This window comes from Anolis carolinensis, chromosome 4 (assembly GCF_035594765.1).
Source record: "Anolis carolinensis isolate JA03-04 chromosome 4, rAnoCar3.1.pri, whole genome shotgun sequence".
NCBI classification, from domain to species: domain Eukaryota; kingdom Metazoa; phylum Chordata; class Lepidosauria; order Squamata; family Dactyloidae; genus Anolis; species Anolis carolinensis.
The window spans coordinates 33,509,546-33,535,346 of NC_085844.1; the positions used below are offsets into that span (position 1 = coordinate 33,509,546).

The 25,801-nt window shown below is 37.5% G+C and overlaps 1 protein-coding gene across 2 annotated transcripts in view; it reads left to right on the top strand.

The window, feature by feature from the left end:
* The window catches only part of mmp16 (matrix metallopeptidase 16), a 215,524-nt gene that overhangs the window by 75,842 nt on the left and 113,881 nt on the right, over window positions 1-25,801 (top strand). For both annotated transcript variants that reach the window (XM_062980199.1, XM_003219534.4), the window contains exon 2: window positions 20,121-20,269. In XM_062980199.1, the coding sequence (XP_062836269.1) occupies window positions 20,121-20,269 (149 nt within the window). The remainder of the gene's footprint in view (window positions 1-20,120; window positions 20,270-25,801) is intronic.

The window sequence follows — 25,801 nt, forward strand, 5'->3', positions numbered from 1 at the left end:
AAAACTTTTTTTTAACGCCACAACAGCTATTTCATGGAATGTGTTTAACCAATAGAACTTCAATTTAGTGTGTTCTTTCCAGCCCAGCACAAATTTACTTACTACTAGTATTGAAGTATCAGTCAGTCCTTCTCTTTGCAAATTCCACAGTTCTTTGGAACTCTGGCTGCTTCTAGGATGGACAAACCCCCCCCCCCCCCCCAATACTAACTGGGGCTTTCTGATGCTGAGCAGAATTCTGGGAAATGTAGTTCAGGGCAGGGCCTTTTAAATTTTCTGCCATAGGGCTCATCACCTTCCCAAGCTGCATTTCCCAGAATGCATTTCCCAGAATTTCCCAGAATTCTGTGCTCTCTCGGTCTCTTTCCCAGCTCACTCAGCTCATCCCACCCTGCTGCTTTTCTCTCCTTATGATGAGAGGCAGCTATTTCTTCTTAATTTAAAGAGGAATGGCAGCCTTTTTGCCTCCCTTGTTCTCAAAATGAAACAGACTTCCAAGCATTACAGAATTCAAACAAAAAAGTATAGGGTGAGTTTTGATTCTTAAGTTTTTGTGTGGGCGCCCTCCCATGTTGCTTAATATTTGTTTGTATATACAAAACTTACAAATTAAATATGACTTATGATTTAAAAACAAAGAGTTGCAAGCCTGTAGTAATTAGGCATATTCAACCAGTGCAAGCTGGGATTCAATTTGCATGATACCACATGTGAAACCAATGCTGTGGTAAAACAGACTAAACCTGATTAAGTTGTTCTAACTCTGCAAATGAACTTAAATTCAGAATTGTTACACTCTTCATCACATTTCAATTTTTGCCTTGCTGTTCCCACTTTTATTTAGCAACCCCCCCTTTAAAAAACTATTGTGTATCATAGCAAACAAGATTATACATGTGTTTTATTAAACAGGAGACACCTGATAGTGGTTTCTGAAAACTACACCTTTGAAGGATACTGTGCTGATCAGCCAAGAGTGTTAAGAAATACTCATTAAGCTCTTTAGTGGAGAAAGTGTAATGCTTTGACAGGAGTTGAAAGACAAATACTTTGGGAAATCAGAAAATTTTCCTAAATTGCCACTTCACATTAGCTCACTTCAAATACGATTTGTGCTAAGAATAATGACCCAAATAATGGGTCGAACAATCTAGAATACAATGACCACACACCATGGTTCAGAACTGCTTGGCTTTCTCAAGGAATTGTATGCAGCAGTAATTTTATGTAGCATGTAATGGGAAATTTCAAAAAGCAATCATCTGAATCAAGGGGGACAACTTGTGACCCTCCAGAGGTTGCTGGATTGCAACTCTCCATCAGGCATACCCAGAAATACAAAATGTGAAGGATGATAGGAACTACAATCCAAACAGCTAGGGAGCCAAGAGTTACCTATCTCTGCTCTAAGAAAAATGGACTGATAAAATGGATATGTTAGGAAAATATTCAAACTTATTCTGCACTTATAGCAAATAAGAATTACTTTTCAAAACATGTTTCTATTTATTCCTGGAGTGGAGCTCATTCAAGCATCTGATGAAATACAGATGCTCTTATGTATTCTGACTCTGATATAATATTTGCCTAAATGTTATCATTCCATCTTAGCACAGAACTTTGTGTGGTACAAATGATGTTATGGTTGTAATCATCATTATGATATAATGTCTAACATAATTATGATGAGGTTCACAATGAAGGTGTACAAATCCACTTCAAACCATGTTTTCTCTTTCTGGTTTGCTGATGAATCACAAAACATAATGCCACACAGCCAATGTCACACATGTTTTAGAATATCTCAGTTGTTGTGAACTTCTTTCCTTTCTCCTTTTCCAACCGCATTCCTTTACTGTTAACCACTGTGGATTATGATGTGGTTAACCAGAGTGTGCGTGAGAAGAGTGTGGCTGTATTAGTACATAACATTAAGCCAGATTTTAGTGTTATGTATATGGACATCATGAAACTTCATCGTCTTATCCTCCCTTCTCTTCTTTTCTTGTTCTCTGCATGTGAGGGGAGAACTTTTGAATCTTTTGATCAGTTTTTGCAGCAAAACCACATTAGGCTAGCACCCAGTCTGTCTACCTTTCATGGGGACCACAAAACATGGATGTTTCAATGTGCATTTGATAATGGTTAGGCCCTATCCTTGAATACCCAGCGGTAATTGGCTGTTAGATTGAACTCAACACTTTAGCCCCAGCCCTGGCCCTATAATCCACTTTTTACACAAGGCCATGACCAGCCCTCTCTAATTTCTGTTTCATCCACCATATTCCTGGTTCTGGTTATTGAGGTTTGTTTGATTCATTTTAATGATGTTTTTATACTTCACAGTTTTTAATTGTTTAATTACATTGTTATATGTTTATTATGTTTTTAAATATTGTTTTTAGCTGGCTAACTCTGTTGTTTGGGCTTGGTCCCTCTTGTAAGCCGCCCCGAGTCCCTTCAGGGAGATGATGGTGGGATATAAAAATAAAGTTATTCTTATCTGAACCTTGTGAATTAAGGTTTGTACAAACTTAGGTAAACCAGTATTCTAAGCAAAGTTTGGGATCCTGGTTTCCAGTAAACTATAGCTAGAACAAAAAGTATCTTGACAGATTTGGTTGAAATAATAAAAACAACAAACAGAAAATTTCCCGCTTCTAACAAACTGGCTGTTAGGTGCCCATTAATTTACAGTCTTGGACTCTTAAGCCATGGCACACAAAGTAGAGACAACCAACCAAGCCACGTAAACACCTTTTCACTACTAACAGTTTATCTTTGGTCATTAACATCTCTTAGATTATTAATATCACTTGGAATACGTCTTTTTTCAAACAATACAAACAGTTTTTTAAATGGTGAAATGATGGTTGTACTGGGGATCTTTCTTGCATAATCATCTCGCAGTACTGTGATAAGAATGTGATTTGCAATAGCTCTGCAATCATAGTTGAAGTAACCAGCAACCTGCTTCTCATCTCAATTAACCCCGAGTAATTGGATTTCATCTGTTGTGTCTCAATGGACTAAATTGGTTTAAAATTAGGTATTTGAGCTTAAGTGGATTGTTGATCAGATGCAAAATTATTTAACTGTTTCAGATGTTAGATAGATATTGAGTCCTTTCAAGGAGATGGGGCGAGATAGATGTAAAGGTTATTATTGATAACTATTGCTATTCTAGAATTCAGAGATATAGCTCTGCTAGTCTGCATAAGATGGTCTTGTAGCACCTTTGAGATAAATTGAAAAAAAGTAGTTGGTAGCATAAGCTCTCATAGATTACTAAATACTCGTACTCTTGATCTCCATCTACACTGATATTTTAATGCAGTTTCAAACTGGAATTGAAGCAAGTGGTTTTGCTAGAATCAGCTTGAGGTCTGGATGGCAATTATACAAACTACAGAGCACTGGTGCACATTAGGGGATCAACTTTTCTGGGAGTTTGTTGTCTTGCAAGATAATTTTGATTCCTCTTTGAAAAGTCTTTTTAAGGACTTTCTTGCAATGAGTAGAACATTAGTAACATTACTGATTGCCTCCTTCAAAAACATTTTTTTAAAACCCATTATATCCCGCTTTTTCTCTCCCAAAGGAGATTGAAAGCAGCTAACACTAAAAATCATACAACGTGGAAATTAAAATCTAAAGCATATAAATATTAAAATAGAATTAAATACATGACGTATTGAAAATATATAGTTAAAAACTAACAAAGATGCATTAAACTACATAAAACACAGCAGCCTTTGGCCCAATCTTAAACACTTTCTTCTTTAAAAACATGCTTGAAAAGAAAGATTTTGGCCTGCGCTGGAAGGACAGCAACCCAAGACAGCGATTTCCATTGTCGAGGGGCAGCCACTGAAAAGGACCTCTCTTATTTCCCCACCAACTCTTCTTATGATGGTGTGGTGAGGCTGAGAGAAGGGCATCCACTGAGAATATCAGGGGCCCAGGCAGGTTACATCCCTAATATGGAATAAACAGCAGAAAGCATGATTAGGCACCATGTTTCCAAATCTATCTCCTCACCTATGGTTAGCAGAAAGGCTTATTCCTCTTTTCTAGAGCAGGCAATGTATCTTTCAGATCCCATCCTCCCTCCCTCCATATCTCCCTTCTTTTCTTTTATAGCCAGTATTCTTTTGCTCTTTCATATTTTTATCAAACACAGAGTGTACTCCAGAATCCTGTATCCCTAGTATATGTATAACAAATTCACTGTGGAAACAAAGCTATGGGTGTCAGTTCAGTTTTCTCATCCGTATTCCTGAATTGATTTTCACTTTTAACCCTTTTTTCCTTTTGTATTTGATTTTTTTCAGGAGATCATGTAATGAAAAAGAATAACCTTCTTTAGCTGTTATCTCCCCCACCCAAGTCATTTTAGTGTTCCATCCAGACTTGATGTGGAACGAACAATGTAGACCTAAATTCCAGGCATTAAACACAGGCAGTTCCCAAGTTACAAGCATGATAGGTTCTGTAGGTTTGATCTTAAGTTGAGTTTGTTTGTAAGTTGGAACAAGTACATTTTTAAGTGTAACTCCACACACACACACAAACACATACACACATATAAAAGTTTTGGATCGCAAATGGAAAGGTTAACACTCCTGTGGCATTTGCTTTGCTTTCTGTGCCCATTCAAAAGACTTCACCTCACAACAATAACAACAACAACAACAACAACTTTATTTTTGTACCCCGCCTCCATCTCCTCTAAGAGATTTAGGGTGGTTAACACAAGGCTAAGCCCAGGCAATTACAATAAAACAAAATAAAATACATACATGACACGCATCATCAGCGGGTAAAAATGCAACAAAGTAAAAACACAATACTGTATATAAAGTAACATGGTAAAACAGTAAAATAGTAACAATAACGTAATAAAGTATAGTATAAAAACAAAACAGGAATTAAATGAAAGCAAACTGGGCCAAAGTGCAACGTTTTGTCCCTGTGATGAATGGATTTTGAGAAATGTGAAATTAAACAAGGATTGGTGAGAACGGTTCAGTGGAGACCCCCTTTCTCCATGATAACTCTTTTAGATGTGAATTTCCCTTCCTAGGTGCAGATGTATTTCACTTCCTGTTGTCTCACCCTTGTTCTTAACTATGAGTTGTTTGTAAGTCAGATGTTTGTAACTCAAGGACTGTCTTCTCTTTTCACCAAAGAAAAGAGGCACTTGTAGATACACAGCCCATTCCCTCTCCATAAGCCATTTTCAGAGGTTACTTCCTGCACTTTCCTGAATCAGGAGCAGGATTTTCCAGGTTTTTTTATCTTGCATAGATCCTCTAGACAAACAGAAGCCTCTTTTCTTCTGATGCGTCATTTCCCACATAAGGACTAAAGTACATGGGGATAGAAATTCTTATGTTTCCATTTCTGGAAACTCTGATAAATTCTTCAAGTTACCTCTCTAAACCATTATGTGTTGTAAAATCATAGAATCATAGAATAGTAGAGTTGGAAGAGACCTCATGGGCCATCCAGTCCAACCCCCTGCCAAGAAGCAGGAAGTCACATTCAAAGCACCCCCGACAGATGGCCATCCAGCCTTTGCTTAAAAGCCTCCAAATAAGGAATCTCCACCACTGTCTGGGGGAGAGTTCCACTGTCGAACAGCTCTCACAGTGAGGAAATTCTTCCTGATGTTCAGGTGGAATCTTCTTTCCTGTAGTTTGAAGCCATTGTTCCGCGTCCTAGTCTGCAGGGCAGCAGAAAACAAGCTTGCTCCCTCCTCCCTATGACTTCCCTTCACGTATGTGTACATGGCTATCACGTCTCCTCTCAGCCTTCTCTTCTGCAGGCTAAACATGCCTAGTTCTTTAAGCCGTTCCTCATAGGGCTTGTTCTCCAGACCTTTGATCATTTTAGTTGCCCTCCTCTGGATGCTTTCCAGCTTGTCAACATCTCCCTTCAATTGCGGTGCCCAGAATTGGACACAGTATTCCAGATGTGGTCTGACCAAGGCAGAATAGAGGGGTAGCATGACTTCCCTGGATCTAGACACTATACCCCTATTTATGCAGGCCAGAATCCCGTTGGCTTTTTTAGCAGCCGCATCACATTGCTGGCTCATATTTAACTTTTGTTGTCCACGAGGACTCCAAGATCTTTTTCACGCATACTGCTGTCGAGCCAGGAGTCCCCCATTCTGTATCTTTGCATTCCATTTTTTCTGCCGAAGTGAAGTATCTTGCATTTGTTCCTGTTGAACTTCATTTTGTTAGTTTCGGCCCATCAAAGTTGCTTTCTGCTACTTTATGACCTGTATTGAGAATGGCCTGTAATACCTTTCAAACCTCATTGTGGTCTTTCCCCATCATATGTTCGCATAAATAAAAGGGAGCAAGACCCATCTGTATTATACTTATGTTGACCTACAACTCTCTATTTCAGAGATGAAATAGCCCCTACACACCAAGTCCTTAACCCATTTTAGCATTTGATTGCTGCTATCCCTTTTACAACCTTCCATGTTACCTGCAGATTTGCTTCTCCACTCCAAAATAGATTTTGTTTCTCACCACTCCAAAGTAGACTTTGAAGATGCCCCAGACTGCATAAGAGAGGGGTCTGCCCCCTTTCCCCCATTGTACTGATTGGAAAAGTTCCATCTATCATTAAGACACTCCAGTTGAAACCCAGCCATATAATTTGTGTTGGCTTTTGTTTAATTGTGTTTAGATTGGGCACTTTGCTCATTGCTTATAGCGCCACAAAACCTCATGGGTACCTTTAGCATTTTCATGAAAATGACATGAACAAGACTAATCTACAGTCAAAATGAAAAAAGACATGTGTTTCTAAGATATCTAAAATGACCCTGAGAATGAATTGCATTGAATTTTACAGCCAGGTTTCTGTTTGATAATAGAGTCATCTGTTTAAATATTACTGGAAGGCTTGGTATTAAGATAGAGTGTTTGCATGAGAGGTACACACTTATTGGGGTTGGAGAAAAACATCCCAGCCCCTTTTAATAGATTGCACAAGAACTGTAGATTCCCTATCTCCTCTGACCTTCATTTGAGATGTTAAAAAAACAACAAGAGGAGATTGATTTGGATATTTGGAGCATACTAATTGAATGGGTAATATTGACATTTTAGTTATTTCTAGATATCCCACAGGGGGAAAAACACAAAACAGACATTTTGAATCCATGTGTTAATGGTTTATAATACTAACTGCATATAAAAATAGCTTTTAGTTGTAATATATATTAGCTAAATTGGCAGGGATGTCTTGTCGTAATTACAGAGCATTTTGCTTTGCACAAATATAGCAGTTTTCCAGTTGAGCATTTACTTTGGTAGCAGTTGTACAGTGTATTACAGTTTACTGAAATCAATGGTGGTGAAGTGTAAAGTTAGGCTACATTCCTGAGCACACATTCTCAGAATTGAGCTCACTGGAACTTGTCTTCAAGTCAGCATACTCTTGACTTGATGAATGGATTTTTACGCCACAATTTCTACAGGAAGTCATGGTAGCTGAATGATTAAAAAAAAACCATAAATGCAATCCATATATATATATATATATACACACACACACACACACACCTCTATACCTTGTGGAAGATGCATATTTTGATAGAAACATACAGAGGATATAAACATTAGTACTAACACATTTGAAGTGTTACAGTCAATATTAAACCACTGAGAAAACTTTTAACGTCTAGAAATGGTCAGTAACAAATCAAAGGGCAAATAAGTGTTATTCATTAGCCAGAAATAAAGTTATACATGTCCAATTTCGTTGTTGAAAATATCAACAAATTAGAAATAACAAATTAATTTTACCAAATTATTTTCAAGCTTTGGAAGTACATGTAATAAAAATGATGAATGAAATAAAATTACTTCATACCCCTAATTCTTTCTAACTCTGACTTTTCCTATCCTGTTGGTTTTATAGTTAGAGGCCAATAAGTAATCTACCAAATAAAAATAGGGCATGGAAACCTATTTTTTGCAGCCTTTATCTTGTGAAGAGATTTGTGTTCATATCAGGGATGGGAAAAGTACAGTCTTCGGGCTGGATATGGCACCCAACATCTCTGGCCCTAGTAGCCTTCTGCCAGTCTCTCAACTCATCCCTCGTTATGATTCTTAAGTCCACATTCACCCCATAAATACAGAGTCCCCCAAACATATGAAAATGCATGGACTAGCAAAGTGGCCTTGCAGATCCTCCCCAAAACCTCCATCTCTCCCAAATACCTGTTGTGATTGGGAACCCTTTCAAAATGTCTCTAAAGAAAATATTTTTAAAAGGACTGGAGGGAGGAGAAGCATTTAGGAGAGAAAAGTAAGCTTATGTGGGTTGGAGGACATTGGTTTTTTATCCTGCTCCCCCCACACATAATTGTCCACCCCTGCAATCAGATGTGACAGTTCCATGCTGAGCACATTCTCCAGATATTTGGAACTGTATAGGATTGGTGCACCTCCAATTAGATGGATGCACTTGAGTAGGCTGGTTCTATGTCTGACCACCAGTCCCTCTTGTTCAACTAGGCTTTGCATTGCTTGAAGTTGCATTACATCAGGATATTTATTTGCTTATGATGTGAATATTTACTCATTATTATTGTGAAATTTAAATATCCTAAAACCACCAAATACTATCTAATATTGGAAGCTAAGGAGGGGCAGCTCTAGTTAGTGGTTGGAAGAAAGACCACCAATGTATAACACATGTTATAGACTATACTAGCTGTGCCCGGCCACGCGTTGCTGTGGCGAAGTATGGTGGTATGGGAAATAAAGTATTGAGGTATTGGTGGTAGTTAAGATAAAGGTTTTCCCCTGACGGAGCATAGCCTTCTAACTGGCAGCAATTGGATAAAAACAATTATTCCTCTCCCTCTAATTAGGACTTTATATTTCTTTTCTTTTTGTTGTATGAACGTAGAGGCATGGATGAGGGGTTGTGCTGCCAAGTTTAGTGTTTCTGGGATGTGTAGTTTTGATGTTTTGTCCTAGGCCGAAATTTCATTACCCTTTTATATATAAAGATTTCAGATTCAGGAACTGGCAAAACCTCTGACTATTCCTTGCCTAAGAAACACTATGAAATTTATGGGGTTGTCACAAATTGACTGGTTGATGAAAGTGGTGAAAGGCCACATTGATAAGATAATACATGCTGGACATAATTTCAATGTATCATGCATTATTGTTGACTTTGATCATTGTTTTGGTCAGCTTGTTCCAAATACAATAGTATCTTTGTGTGTTTGCATTGTATGTGATGTGTGTTTGGGAAGGGGATTGTTGCTTTTAAAGGAACATAAAAATTATAAGAGATGAAAGGAAGTGAGTAGGGGGGAAAGTACAGGAGATTTGATACTTTTACTAGCACTGGCATTGATGTCACCCTTAACATACATTTCCAGAAGGTAACATTTTTTTGTATTATGTCTACCATTACAGTAGAGTCTGACTTATCCAACGTTCTAGATTATCCAACGCATTTTTGTAGTCAATGTTTTCAATACATTGTGATATTTTGGTGCTAAATTTGTAAATACAGTAATTACTACATAGCATTACTGCGTATTGAACTACTTTTTCTGTCAAATTTGTTGTATAACATGATGTTTTGGTGCTTAATTTGTAAAATCATAACCTAATTTGATGTTTAATCGACTTTTCCTTAATCCCTCCTTATTATCCAACATATTCGCTTATCCAACATTCTGCCGGCCTGTTTATGTTGGATAAGTGAGACTCTACTGTATTTCCAAACAAGATTACCCAGTGGTCTTGCAGACTTAGGATTCAAAGAGTTGTGGCCCTAATAATTAACTTTTCTAGATCCTTCATTTCACTTCTCATGGATGTCAGTATTCTTTACACATTTTAACAACCATTCAGATGGACTTCTATACAAAAATCCTTGGTTGACATATCCACAGATCATGCTGCAAAAGATGCTGCTGACTCAATGAGCTCTATGTTCCTCGCCACTTTGGGTGGTTGAGGTGGGGCAGTGATTGCCATTTGTAATAGAGGCTTACTGTGTAGGTCTTTAATAAGGATTTTCTGTACAAGTTTCTTGAGGCTGGTGGCCAATTTTCATAGGGGCGTACTGCATAAGACTTATGAGACTGGTGGTCATTTCTAATACAGGCTTACTATATATGTTTCCATATGTTGCTGCTAATGCTGCTCAGGCCAAAAAAGATGAGGAAAGTGGGAGGGCACCCCCTCCTCCCGCTATGCACATCCTCACCTGTATCTCTCTAAATTGAAGCCTGCCCCTAAGTTTTACCTTTTCCAAGTGTGCTTCTTAACTTTTACCCTCAACTTAGTTAGCCACAATTCATAGCAAAATCTATCATTTTGGCACCAATTCTGCCCTAGAGTTATGAGATAGATTTATACATTAGTATATATGGTACCTAGAGATGTGTCTAAAACATGGATTAAACAAATAAATGTAAAACTAAACATGAGAAATATGGGGGATAAAATTAGATGGTTGGGAGGAACATTTCCATGAGATTCATTGTCAGGTTACAATTTGCATAGAAGTGTTAAGAATCATATCCTTTTGGCCTAAATTGAGCTAGAGGTGTTTACATATTTCATTTTTAGGCTGCTGCATGACACAGTAGGCTCAGCTCTTATTTACTGCAATTTAGAGTCAAATAGTTCATGTTAAATTGAATGCAAATCAGGAAGGAATTAAAGGAAGTTTGGCGTATTTAAATAAGATGTTCTTGTGCATTTGGTATGCTAATAGCATTGCTACAGGAATACAAGTGCCTATTGTGTTTAATCATCAAACATCAGTTTGAAAATGCATAAGATTGCATTGTTTTGCATTTTGTCTTAATTGTATGAAAGATCAAGTTCTGGAGCTAAATAAATAAATGTTAAATGAACCAACTAGCAGGAAGCAAACAACAAAAACACTTCAGGTTCAGTTTTTTCCATTATTTCTTGAACTTTGTTTTGTACTTGAAGCTTCTTTTTATGATTACATTTTTGTGGAAAAAAAAAAACCCCAATAAATCTGTGTTTCTGTAGAAATTATTCGTATTAAAGTGATTATTAGCATGATTTCCACATTTTCAGTGGGGGAAAAAATCAATGTTGAGTTGGTCTTGTGGAAATTATTTTGGCCTTGTGAAAATCAAAAAATCTAACTCAGAATTCTGTTGGTCATGGGTAGGAATTGTGTTGATCCTTCAGATGTTGTTAGAATACAACTACGAGTAGCCCTAGCCAGCAAGGCTAAAGATAAGCAATATTGGGATTTGTAGTTGAACAATATTTGGTGTACCATTCCCATTCCTGCTATAGATAGCCTCAACTAGTCTCAACCTAATGAATCAAATGTTATACAATGAGTAAACACTTAAGTAAATCTTGTTGATTTGATATGTCTAATGAGAATTAGGAATAGTATTAAGGATCTGTCTTATGATTTGGCAAATTCAGATGCTCAGTAGTTTCAGTACAACACAGGAACTCAGAATAGGCCCGGCAACTATGATCCCAGGGCATAACCTAAATAAATCAAGCCTCTTTTTCCAACCACACAATTTCATAACCTACTTTGGTCTCAGAACCGGTATCTGCTTTTGAGAAAAGTCAGTATGTAAGGGTTTAGATTTATTTGTAAGAGATTAAAACTTTTTCTCTCATACTGTATATACAAATAAATATTTTCTGTGAAGCATTAATCCATTTGCAAAATAAACTTATAGTTGTTTTTAAAAAACAAAAACAAAAAACGAATCTTAGGGATATATTGTTGAGCTTCTAATACAACAGTTGATATTTATTGGGGTCATATTATGGAAGACATACAGGAGTTTGGACAAAAAGATTAAGATTTCCTAAGGTAAATTGGAACTGTATTTAAATATATCGAAATATTTGGAATGAAACAGGAAGCAGGCCACATTGCTTTTAATAGATATAGAAAAGGGTTTTGACAATTTAAATTGGGTTTTTGGTGTGTTAGAAGAGATGGCATTTGAAGACATTTTTATTCCATTAGTTAGACCAATTTATTGTAAACAAAACACAAGAATAATAATTAATAGAGAATTGTCTTACCCAAATGAGATGCAAAGAGGAACTAGAAAAAGAATGTTCATGGCCCCATCTACACTGCCATATAAAGCAGTTTGAAATGGGGCCCCTGTTACTATTGCTATTTACAATTGGAGCTTCTGAACAAAGACATTAGGCAAGATGAAAAGATTGCAGGTGCAAAGATTAAAAAGTAATCATGCAAATTGGGGGGATTTGGAAGTGATGTGGTGATTACCATGAAAACTTTACTTGAAAGCGCAGAGATATTGATGGGTGTCAGAAGCCTGGACCCTAAAATATCGCCACAGTGTCAATCAACAGTCTGAGATCAAGCTGACAGTCCAACAGAGGGGCAAACATTAGCAGGATAACACAAATAGAGAAGTGAAATGTCCGTTCCAGGGTCATAAGGCAATTACTAGAGTGTCCAGAGTACAAGGTTGAACCAGACTTTGTAAGCCGAGATCCAAGGAAGGTCCAGGGTTCAGGAAATAGGAGATATAACAAGAGTCTAAGGTCATAGTTTCTAGAACGGATGTTGCGGCTAGTAACAAGGTGCCACTTCTGAGCTCCTTAAATCCTAAATTCACCGGTACTTTCTTCTTGCTGGCTCTCTTCTAAGCTAATCTCAAAGTCCTGTGCAACTGAGACCCCTCTCTTTGCAGGTTCCTCAACCCGTTTAGAAGAACTCGCTTGCATGTGTTTTGGAGGCTGAGAAGTAGTTGATCCTTCCGTGGGTGTTGCTCCAAAGCTTGCCTGAAGGAGCTACTGGGCACTGCTGGGCTCCAGCTGGACTGCTGAGCCTTCCACCAGCATCTCATCATCCTCACTTTCCAAGCTACCCATGACAACCTCACAGCCTCTGAGGATGCCTGCCATAGATGTGGGAGAAACGTCAGGAGATAATACTTCTAGAACATGGCCACACCCTATCCATGACAGATGATAATATTAAATGAAGTTGAGAATTTGGCAGATTTTTAAAATTTATAAACAAAACACTATAATGCTTACAAAAATATGAAGATGAAATATTAAACAGATTTGATTGAAAAAATTGGTTATAGAACCAAAAAGGAAGGTGAAATATTTAGATATTAACAATAACAAATTCAAATAGTATGTTGTATCAAAACAATTATGTCAAGATGTGGAATGAAGTTACGAAGGACATGTAGCCTGAAAGAGATTCCATGCTGCTGAGAGAGAGAAAGCTGCCAGTGCAGTAACAGAGTTCTCCATTGCTCCTCTGCCAGTCTGCCTGGCTTGTGCACTGACCACATCGGAAAGAGCATCTCTTTCTCCACAATCAGCATGGGAGTGTGGTGTGCTGGCAAGGAGGAGGTGGATGCCCAGTCACACTTTCACTAATCTACTTATTGAGAGACTGTTTTTGATACTAGTCTGCTAAGAAGATAACAGCCTAGATTTCTGTATAGGATGTGAAAGAAAGTGGCTTCACATCTCCTGTGGCCACCATAGCAATACTGTGGCTGCTTAGTAGAAAATAGGGGTTTGTGCTGATAGGTGCATTAATATTTTGTTTTCTTAAGAGGGAGCATTCTTGGTGGCTTGCAACATCACACAAACAAACAAACAAACAAACAAACGTAAAAGCAGAATCCACAAATATCTATGTGTGTGCATATGTGTATACATTGTTTATATTAATATCTTTGTAATTATTTAATTTATGTTCTTCCTTTCTCCCCAAATGGGACTCAAGACACTTCACACTGTGAACTGAAACAAGTTGCAGTTGGCCTGCCGTATCTACAGATTGTATATCCATTAATCCATTTGTGGCTTAAAAATATGTCCCGCACCCAAAATCCAAAAGCAAACCTTGATTTTTGTCATTTTATGTAATTGGAGTTGAGCATCCATGAATGTTGTTATTCACCTAGCGGGGACTGGAATCAAACTCTACCCAACGCCAAAAATATACAGAAGGGAGGTGGAATCCAAAAATTACATGTAGAGTTTCTGTTGATCACACTAGTTACAAAGGGATATCTCAGACAAAGTGGATTAAGCTAAACATAGATGTCAAAACTGATCTCAGAAGGAAGTAAGGAAATGTAGAACAATAAAATGTATTTTAAAACTGAAATATATTGTTCTAACTTGAATTTTTTTAAAAATAACATAGAATATTGAATTTAAAATAGTTGTCTGTAGCATTAAATAGTTCAAAGGAGTGTTCCTTTTGATCAAAGATGTGAATATTGTTGCTTCATAGCCTGGACAGAATTGCAGATGTTGTGTACTAGTTATGCCCTTTTGCAAAAGCTCTAAAGAGTACCCTATGTTTAAATGAATGAATAAAACCTTTCATTAGTTCTGTTTACCAAAATGGATATATCAAAACTTTGCTCATACATAGTGGATGTATGTTTTGGGGGAGTTGCTATATGATTCGTTTTTGAAAAGGTGTGAAAGGGAAGGGAGAGGCAATACTCTTCCATTGCATAAAAGCTACCTCTGTTTCATTCATTTCTTTGGCACCCATTTCTCTTTCCATTGAAGCTGATGGCACTCAGCCTTTGGCACTAGTCAAAGCATGTATGTACACGTAATTTTCTCCGTTTTTCACACTGCATTTTTTTTTCAAAATGGCTTCTGTGGTCATAGAATATGTTGTCTAAATGCCCCTTATTTGTACTCATGCCCTTTCTTGGGAGCTGTGCAGTTTGGTATTTTTCTGTCATCCTTCCCAGCATCCAGTGTCCTTCCCTAATTTACTGAAAAGCCCTAGAAGCTGCCCCACACAGCCATTTCATGCTTTCTGTTGAACAGACAAGATTGGAGAAGCATCTGGCTATAACCCAATAGCTAGATGCAAGATGATAACATTAGGTCTGATGTCTACTGGTTTCGTCCAGGGATCTCAGTGCTGATGTCATCATTTTGTGTGTAACTATAGGGACATAGCCACACCAGTCATTTTTCCAGTCTCCTTTGCTTGCCATAAATCATGGAATGGTTATGCGTTTCAATAAATCACAAAGAGGGCGTATAGCTCAGTGTAAATTTGGTCCTCATGTGAATATTTATGTTAAGCTGAGAGGGTGTTAGTTTGTAGCCACCATGTTTTTGTTTTTTTTTTAAAAAAAAACCTGTTTCATACAATAGTGTGCATGTGTGAGAATGGCTGAATTAATATAAATCTCAGTAAAATATCGTTGGGAAATTTCTTTTCCTGGAAGCAAAATATTCTAAGTGTTCTTCTCATGTTAATCACATGGAAGAAACTCCTTGACCCCAAGGTCCTGCACTGTTTCCTATGCTGCCTCACTCCTAACATATACATGTTGAGCATGGACATTTGCAGTGAGGAAACCTTATGCATTGCCTGTCTGCAGGCATTGATGTATGACATGTAGGCATTTCCAGCTGAGCAAACCATGCAGTTTCAATGACCTATTGTATTAATACGGCAAACCCATCACATGACTAATGTGGTATGATTTACCAAACTTCTAGACTCTCAAGTACATCTTCATTGTACCAGAGTATATCAGCTTTTACAGTTCACTTTCCTCACCAGGCAAATGTGGTACAGAGTTCATGTACAAGGAGGAAATAGTGCTGTTGTGGTCACAGGTTGGAGGTCTGTATGTTATATATTTCGATGTTATGGCAAGAGGGTGAGGCAGACAAAATGTTTTGGTCCTTTTTCACCAGGCAAAAAAGGAGCGGGGAGAGAAGTGACAGATGAAAAGGCAATGAAAGAAGTCCAAGCAATTTGAGTTCTCATCACCCTCTTTCTATAACATAAAAATAAACAATATGTAGAACTTCAGCCTGTGATCAAAACATGCCATTTTCCTCCTACGTGAACACTGTGCCATTTTTGTGTGAGTTTTTAAAACTTGTACATGTTTATTTTGTGTGCCTTCTGTTGGCCTAATAAAGGTATCAGTGATGTGTGCTTTTGTAGTTTTTGCCAACCTAATTCCCCGTGCATTAAAAAAATCTATCAGCCTGTTTCCTTTCTAGGACTCTGATTTTAAAATCTCTGTGACACTACACATAATGCAAGGGAGTCCCAGTCATAATGGGAAGTGGCCTGCAAATAACTGTAGAAATCGAATCAGCACTGGTTGTTGCTCTTCTTTGTAACTTAGGGTATTATTTGTGTATTCCAGTGATTTCTAGATGAAAAATGTGGGGTTTTCTTTCTTATTATTCATGCAACAGAGCAGCAAGTGCAGTGAAGAGAGGGGACGTGATAACAAATGGCTTAAAAATACTGTCACACCCTCCAACTCTCAGAGATGAAAATCAGGACATATGACCAAGTCACATGAGAGTGCTATTAAGATGGCTAACGTTAGTATTGAGGAACATGCAAAATCCAAAAGGCTTGTAGCTTTTGCATGATTCTACTCTCTCCCCGAATTGAATAAAGTGAAAACTACTTTTGCATCTTGAACTAGGTTTGCATCATTTGAAATAAACTGAGGTTGAAGGGGAGTTATGGGACTGGAAAGAAACTGATCTGTTTAAAAAGCTGAGCCAAATTGCAACTATGTTTGCTAAATATATACACATGTGAATTTTTAGCAGGGGTAAAAATATGAGTGGGCTCCTTGAAACAATGGGTTCTGAAGCTGAATGGTATCTTAAATGTAATCTAGCCTTAAATGTAAGCATGATTGAAATCTATGTGATTTAGGCTGTAACCTCAAAAAAGGCAAAGGATCTCTTTGTGAATCACAAAAAAACCCCAAATGACTAACAAATGACTAACTAAATAGACTAACATAAATATTGCTGTTTTGTAGCATTTCACATGTTCATAATCTTCACAGTACATTTGTGGGCTGTATCTTAGATGTGCTAAAGCAGACTTCAGGCACTGGAAACAGTAAACATGAAGCGCTTTTGTGAAACAGATTGGGAAACCAAATGTCAGACTCAGTTTAAATAATGGTTTCCCAAAAGGAACTTTTCAGTTTGACCTTTTGATTTGATGCCTATGGACTAGCCTGTCATGAGGCTTTCCAAACTAATGCACCACCATCTGTGGCATTTTGTGTTTCTTATGCAAATATGTCTAGATCCTTTTAAATAACAAAATGGGAGAAACTGTTTTGGCTGTAGTGCTTTTAATATGTACATGTTTTCTAACTTGCTTAATTTGATTTAACTGGCTTGCCAAACACTTAAGATATTGAAACTTCATTTTGTCCAGATGTTCATATCATCAATTTACCATAAATAATTTTCTTTGCTTCTTCTCCTTTGGCAAATAATGGGAAAATCTTTGTAAAATATGAGCAGTTTGTTTTTTTAGTTTAGATGCTATCTTTTCTACATTTCTTTTCTTTGTTCTAGAAATTATTCAGAAGATGTGTGAATAGCAAATATCATAGCTGTTTCAGCTCTGTATTCAAGAAATGACATTTACTCAAATGCATGTATTTTTTAAAACTGGATCCCTTTTCTAACCGAAAAAGATCCTAATGAAGAAAGAGATACTAATTTTTGCAAGATTAATTCCTTAATCAAGAGATAATTGCATGAGATGTAAAACAGAGAGATGGTTATGTCCAGACCATATTAAGGGTACAATACAATCATATAGTATCAGGGCAGTCTTAAAAAGACTACAAGTAGTGTAAATAAACTTGTAGTGAATATGACAAAACGTGTCAGAGCTCATTATCAAGCCTACTCAATTTCTGCATTTATCTCTACAGTCAACTCTATACATTCACTGGAGTTAATGGCACAGGACCCTCATTAAAAGTGAAAAATTGTGCATAACAAAGTTGCTATTTATTTATTTATTTATTTATTTCCAGAATTTATACCCCGCCCTTCTCACCCGGGGGGACTCAGGGCGGCTTACACAGTTGGCAACATTTAATGCCAAGAACATAATAATAAAACAAAAAACAGTACATATAATCAATTAAAACTATAAAAATACATCATTAAAATACATTATAGAAATTAAAACATAATAGGTCTTTAAGCGTTATTGTTGATGTCCACTGGAAGCTGATAGTAGAATTGCAGTTGAACACCTAGACATTCCTAGAGAAGTATTCTTTCTAGGAATCTCTGAATTCTCAAGTGTGATTGGAGGAAGCCAATTCTTAGAACATTTTAATCAAATATGTAAACAATCAAGACCACAAAAGTCAAAACTACATGCATGTGTAGGGATGAGTACTTGCATGTGTACTTGTAATTCCTTCTTTCTTCCTTTCACCATACCACATTTATCATACAGGAGAAGAAAATGATGTTGTTAGAGTCACAGGCCCACAATTTGTCTCAGGGCCCATATCTCAGGCCCTCTCACACTTTTACTGGAGGCATCCAAAACGAAACCCCCCCTTTGTCCTTAATTACTTGGATGCTCCATTAGACCTGAGCCTTCCTGAAAGACTTAGGTCTAATGGAGTATAGAGCCCTGTGGGGACAGGCCCACAGGTAGTTCCAGGACTACCTGAGGGCCTGTCTGCACACCCATCTCACACCTGTGTGGGGGGTTTATGGTGTTTTTTTTTTTGGGTGGCCTCATGGTAGCAGAGAAGTTACTGCACTGCAATGAAGATAACCCACAGAAAAGCCTGTTTTCCCCCTGGGGTATGTGTACTTTAGTGCACTTTGGAGCAAGTTTACTAACCTACTCTGAAGCAAGTTAAATATACGCCTGAAAGCATCCTCAGATGTTACTCTTGTTATGAGTTAAGGTGGCATTGAGGTTATGAGTTAAGGTGGTATTAATGATGGTTATCAATACCAGCAGAGGTCCTTCTCATTCTGGGCTATATAGACTGGGAACAAACAGCAATAAATTACCAGCAAAAACATTTCAATGCCATTAGTTTTCCTGGATCCCAATGAAAATTACTTTGGTAAGAGATTTGAAATTTAACATGCAAGAGAAATTGGATAAACAGAACTATATTTAAAATCAACTGCTCTTTTTCATAAGTATTTGCAGGTATGTTGGCCAAAATAAAAAGGTGAATGTTTATAAGGAGAAACAAGCAAACAAACAAAAACTACAAAATAATCAGTAAACCTCATGGGACCCACCTTCAGGCTCGGTATTTTAATTAAACTAGCAAACAAGTAAACAAAATAGGAAGGAGGTCCTGTAAGAAAAAAAGTAGAGAAGAATTTTCAGAGAAATGATTGTATTATAATTCATAACACAGTATACATATTTGTGTGTGGTTTGTTTGTTTGTTTTGCAAATTTGAATTGAGCCTCCCAAATAGTGGCTGAACCCTGCAAAAACCAGTGAAAAGGTGGCACTTTTCCAATGACAAAAATAAAAAATATTCAAAATATTTCTGGTGCCAAAAATTGGAGTTAAGGAATACTTAACCTGCAGATGGTCTTAACAGCTTAAATGAGTGAATGAATTACTGGCCAAATTATTTCACAGTATAATCCTGAAAAAAACTGGCCTCAAGATTGATGAGCTCCTGGGGACTGCAATCAGAGCAGCCTTCATAATTTGGCCAAAAAGCAGTGCCCTGTTTTGCTTGGGCATTGTGGGTAATTTTTAAAAAGCATAACAATTTATCTCCCCAATTCGCCAGAACAATGGAACTAAGCACACATTCCTTTTGAGATAGCCAAGATAGTGGTTGTAATGGTTGAGATTTAAAAGGAAAAGTCCTAGGAGATACAATCATCAACAACAACCTTCACATTTTTATCTGTTCAGTGATGCAAGGTGGAGCTGCTCTGTTTAATACAGTTCTAAAAATTGGTGGTACTAACTTCCAGATTGTGCTTTTTATTCTTATCAGTATGTCTTGCAGAAGAATCTCTTTTATTCCTCCCCTTTATTGATGCAGTGTATCAGCAGGGACACTTTATTGAAATAACTGGAATATTAGTACTATACTGCATTCTTAATTCTCCTTGATTCCAGCAGGATTTGCAATAAATGATGTATTCTGAACTACGTCTTTTAAAAGCCTAATTAGAGGCTATTAGTGGTATCATAGTGGAGAAATCCTTTCTGATTACACATTCTGCTTGTCGTTGTAGGTGTGGTTACAAAAGTACGGCTACCTTCCACCAACTGACCCCAGAATGTCGGTGTTGCGCACTGCAGAGACAATGAAATCTGCAATCGCTGCCATGCAGCAGTTCTATGGCATTAACATGACAGGAAAAGTGGACAGGAACACAATTGAGTAAGTACATGTTAGTAGATGATGCTTGCCTTTTAAAACTACTGGGAATATAAAGTAGAAATGAAGCCTAGCTTCTGGAAGTCTCAATCATCTTAAATGTTTAGCAGGGATATCCTTTTTTTCCCTTTTTACTTTGCAGTCTAATAAATCTGGAGAGCATCACTTTGGGAAACATTGGACTTGTTTCACACCAAGGTTTGAAAATATTGGAAAGCAAGAACGAAGTGGTTCTCTTCTTAGGAGTATCACTAGTCCAGTGCACAGTGAAACTGCACCTTCCAATGAATCTCTGTATGAGCTACAGAAATAAGGGGAGAGGTACCATGTGTCCCTCCGATTAGACATAGAAGATGTTATTTCCGTTCTGTGTTTATATGTGTATACATAGAACTTTGTATGTGTGTTGGGGTGTGTGGGTTTGTGGTACTTTGTATCAAGAATCCAGCAAGGGCAGGTCCTATAAAGCAGGGATAGGCAACTGCACTGGGGGGGGGGGCATTTTCTAAAATGCAAAAACAAAACAAAATCCAAATTCCAAAGTAGGAGAAGTCCGAGTCTGGTTCTAAAAAGCATACATTTCTTATGTTAAGTAATGTCCAGAGGCAACAGAGAAAATGGGGAAACATTAAGATTGAACCTCTTTTTTTCTAGGGGAAAAAAAACACCTATTCCTTTTTTGGCAAGAAAAAGAGCTGTCTGGGGAAATCTGGAAGGGGTTGAAATCTCTAAAAACAGCTGAGACATCATACAGTGGGGCTGTACTTATTCATCTCGTGCAATGGGTTAAAACCACTGAGATTGTTGACTGAAAGGTTGGTGGTTCGAATCTGGGGAGTGGGGTGTGCTCCCGCTGTTAGTCTCAGCTTCGGCCAACCTAGCAGTTCGAAAACATGCAAATGTGAGTAGATCAATAGGTATCACTCTGCTGGGAAGGTAACAGCACTCCATGCAGTCATGCCGGCCACATGACCTTGGAAGCATTCACTAACAACGCTGGCTCTTCAGCTTAGAAATGGAGATGAACACCAATCCCCAGAGTCGGACATGACTAGATTTAATGTCAGGGGAAAACATTTACCTTTACTTTTACAAAGTAATTTGTGATTATTCTTGAGCAGCACATTGGTAAACTACAGTCCTAAGTAATAAATGGTGTGTAATTTCCCTCCAGTTATTATTATTATAGTTAATGTTTTTTTTAATTTTTCTGAGTTAATGGGAAACAGACTAAATGTTATTTTTGAAGAGTTTTTTAAAAAAAACCCTTTTAAGTTTACTGTGATTTAACAGGACAAGGGCCATATGAAATGATATAGCCTCCTCTGGCTGTCAGGTTAATAAAGCAGAAGGTTTAAGTAAGGCTGGAGCCAGGCTGACTTGCCTTCAGAGGAAGTTCCACAGAATGCTGCTATCATAGAGTTATATTATTCTTGGATAAATTGAGTATAATCAGTCTAGTTGGAAATCTTTCAGACAACCTTGTTTCATTGCAAGAAACAATGTAATTCCATTATAGTAAGCAATCATTAAAACAAACATTAAAAACTAGTCCTAGAAGGGTTTCCTTCCATGATGTTTAAGAGTTGAATCAAATATACATTAGCGACATTCTTAATTGGGAGAAGAGTCAAACACTGGTCAAAATCCTGTGTCATGGAGCGTAGCATCATGGAGCATAGCATAAATGTTCTGCATGTATAATCACAATGATTCCCCTCTAACCTCATCCCAACTTACCATTTACAGTCCTGCACTTCATAGCTACTTTGTAGCCATTAGGAAATGAACAAATTGGAAATCTTCAATGATAGTCTCTACTAAGGCCTGCCAGGGTCCTTTGGAGGTCTTATCATATGATACCTTCACCCTGCATCTCAGTAGCTAGACAACCAAATGCTTTTCTGATTCTCCTGTTCCCTACCCATTACCAAATAGATGTGAAGTGTGAGTGGTTGCGGGATGTAGCAGCTAAATGGTGAGTTTGGTGGTGGTGGGGTATTTGATCATTGTGAAGTGAGGAAAAGAATTTCATCCTCAGTATTGACCAAAATAGAAAAAAGATACACAAAGCACAAAAGCATAAGGTGTACATACTCTGATGTATTTATTTATTTATTTATTTATTTCCAGGATTTATACCCCGCCCTTCTCACCCAGGGCGACTCAGGGTGGTTTACAACAGTTGGCAACATTTAATGCCAAGAACATAATAATAAAACAAAAACAGTACATATAATCAATTAAAACTATAAAAATACATCATTAAAATACATTATAAAAATTAAAACATATGTAAATTAGATCCACTAATACTGCCTCTAACAGTATGTCAGCCTTAATGTGTTTGAAAGGAAAGCCTAAAAAATATTTGGGTAGGCAGGCAGGGGGAAAAATAGAGGATAAGACAAAGGATTTCAAGGAAGGAGGATGTACAGATATTTACTCACTCCCTACGGCTAGGTGAGCAGAGCAGGTGGATGGATGAGGGGAAGATGATGGGACGAAGTATGTGAGGAAGGAGGAAAGGTGGTGTTGAGGTTCCCAATGTGGATGGAAAAAGCAGGACAAGATAGGGAAGAAGGAGAAGAATGAGGTGGGCAGTCATGTTGATCATGGAAGTGGTGAAGAGAGAGCAAGACCTACAGCAGTTGCTCTTAAGGGAGCAGCACTCCATTCATCTGCCCCTAAACCCATGATCCTTGGTGTTACTGCAGCTTCAATTAAACAAGCTCACTATATACCACTTTAGTCGTACTGGTTCAAATGACCAGACTATAGTCCACTGTATTCAAAGTGGTGAGCCATGGACCAGTGCTGGTCCACAAACCAAGATGTTCTGGTCTGCACAGAGCTTCTGGGAAAGACAGAAAGTGTAACCTATGGGCATAAAAACAGTTCCAGTCTTGAGCTCATTAGGGGAGAAAATGCAGGTTCTACATATATCCTGAAAAGTACTGATATCATTCTTTTTCTTGTTGCTTGTGAAATATGCTGGAGGTCACTTTCATTAATTTTACTACAGTTTTCAAAATGTTTTAAATGGTAATTGCTAACCTATTGAATGAGCGACCGCAGTCATATTTGTGTAAATGTTATTTTAAAATCAGTGTAGCCATAAATCCTCTTGATATTGCAGCACTAAGTTTTGTTTTGTCAGTCAGCTAACTAGCTAATGATCCTAGTTTATTTAATCCAGAATGAAGTTTCCATATTTTTCCACATGGGTTGACTGTAGTACTTTATACCTGCTTCCTGGAATCTAATAGTACCAACTGTCTTTCTCACCATGTATAACTTCCTTTGCTTTCAGCTTTGAATCGGCAATTTTCCCTTGGTGAAATGTGCAGCTTCTTTCTAAACCTTCTAATGCTTGTATTTAAAAGCTTCTAACAGCTAAAGCTGCATTCTCTTGTCAAAAGCTCATTTGTATTAGCCAACCAGAGAACCGTTTCAGTAATCTTTACACTGTTTGTTAAATCCTGAAATATACTGCTGAAATCTATCCTTGTTAAAAGGTAACTAATCGTTTGTGACTATAAAGCTAAAGTACTGCTTCTGCTGGATTGTCTAAATTCCTAAAGTTCAAGGATGTCTGACCTATTCACCTTCCCCTAGGGCACCAATGAGGCCTGCTTGGCTTTATTGCTTTTCAGTGCAATAATCCATGAGTGAGTGGAATGAAATGATTTTTCCAGTCCTAGACTGGCAGTTTTGTTTGTGTTTTGTATGGACTGCTAAGTGAGGAGAAAAAGGAGAATATGTCAATTTTTGTTATAATAATGTGTAGATATTCTTCTTGTAAAGTTTATATAATCCCAATACTAAACTAGAATCTTAATATTAAAAAATGGGGTCAACCCTGATTTCTTTGACTTATATTTTGAAGGGAGCCTTTCTTCCCCTTCTGCTGCTATGATAGTCTTGGAACTAGAAATGTGCTCCAAATGGGTTCTCCGTTCATCCAGAATAGAGTTTCAAAGGATTGCATAGATGTTTCCTGCTGGAATGTGAGGCATTGCCAGTTCTGGGAAAAGCATTGAGATCCAAAAGAAATGCATCATTGCATCCTGCTCAGCAGGTTTTAGTTGGCATAATATGAAGTTAACGTTTTCATAAGTATGGACATTTCATAAAAATCCTTATTAAATGTATACACAGATTGACCCAGACACCCTTCTTCCTCTGGGTGTATTGAATGATTTTTCCTTCTGTATCAGTTACTTATATGTTAATTGGTCAATTCATTCTGTGATGCTTCTGTATTAATCTGTTGATGTTTTTATAAACAAATTCCTATTCAATTCATATTTAAATGAACACTTCCAAGTTTTTCCCCTGACAGTGAGAACGATAAAATCAATTATGGCATTCTTTTAAAATCAAAAACTATATCACAATATATGGAAAGGCATGGCATCTTGAAGATAGCTATGTTCAGATGCAGTTCAGTCCCATTCTTAGACAGGTTGACAAATGACTTCCTTACTATCCCTAAAGGAATGTCGATTAGTATAGTGTACATTTCAATCTTTATCCACATATATTTTTCTGCCACTTCTTATATACACTGAAAAGCAATTATCACATGCCGCTTACTTACAAGAATAAAAACAACAATTAAAATAACCACCTGGTTGCTGCTGAGGGATTGACACGGGGAGTATTAGCTGAGGTGGGGATTAGGCATAGATATTTCCAAGCTGTTCTCGTGGAGAACTTACATCAAACACACTGATTCCATTCCAGGATTTCTAAGCAGCCGGGATTTCTCTTCAATAGAAAAGATGGCTCTGTGTACTCAGTGTGAAGTATGTACTAAGCAGACCCCTTCACTGAAGTGTGAGATCAAGGGGCACGCTAGCATATGTGAGACTTCTGAGTACACATAAAGAGTTCCTACAAAGGCTAGATTATAGCAGATGGCCCAAAAGGAATTTTTTGGCACACAAAAGCATTAGGGTGTAATTCTTATGATGTCGCATCTACCTGCAATCTCTGTTTAGATGTGCAGGACTAATTATGTCTCTATAAGTCACAGCCCTATGTGAAGACTGAGAGAGATGACTCAAATTTCAACATTATAATTTTGGGACACAGTAGATGCTATAGCTTATATTCCGAAAATGGCTAAATGGATTCAACTGAAATACAATAATTTAAGAGGCTTGTTTAAGAATTGTCTGTACAGAATTTTAGCATGTATTAGATATGTTATATTTATAGGATTTAAAGTCAGATTATCAATTCTGGCTCTTTGACAGGTATTGATTGCCCCCTTCTGTCTAAAGGCTTTCCCATTTCTACAGTTTATTCAGAAACATTTCATTGTCTTATGTCACAGAGAAGATCTAAATTAGGTTTGTCATTCTATCTGGATGGTATTGGTTGCCAGTTCAGTACTTGCATTGTATAATTGAAGCTTTAGCTGCATAGACTCCCCTAGAGCCTTGGAGTTTAACTCAAAGGAGCTTTTCTCCAAAGTTTGAGGTCTTCTAAAGAGGCTTTTCTCTGTGTCTCACTAGTAGTCCTATA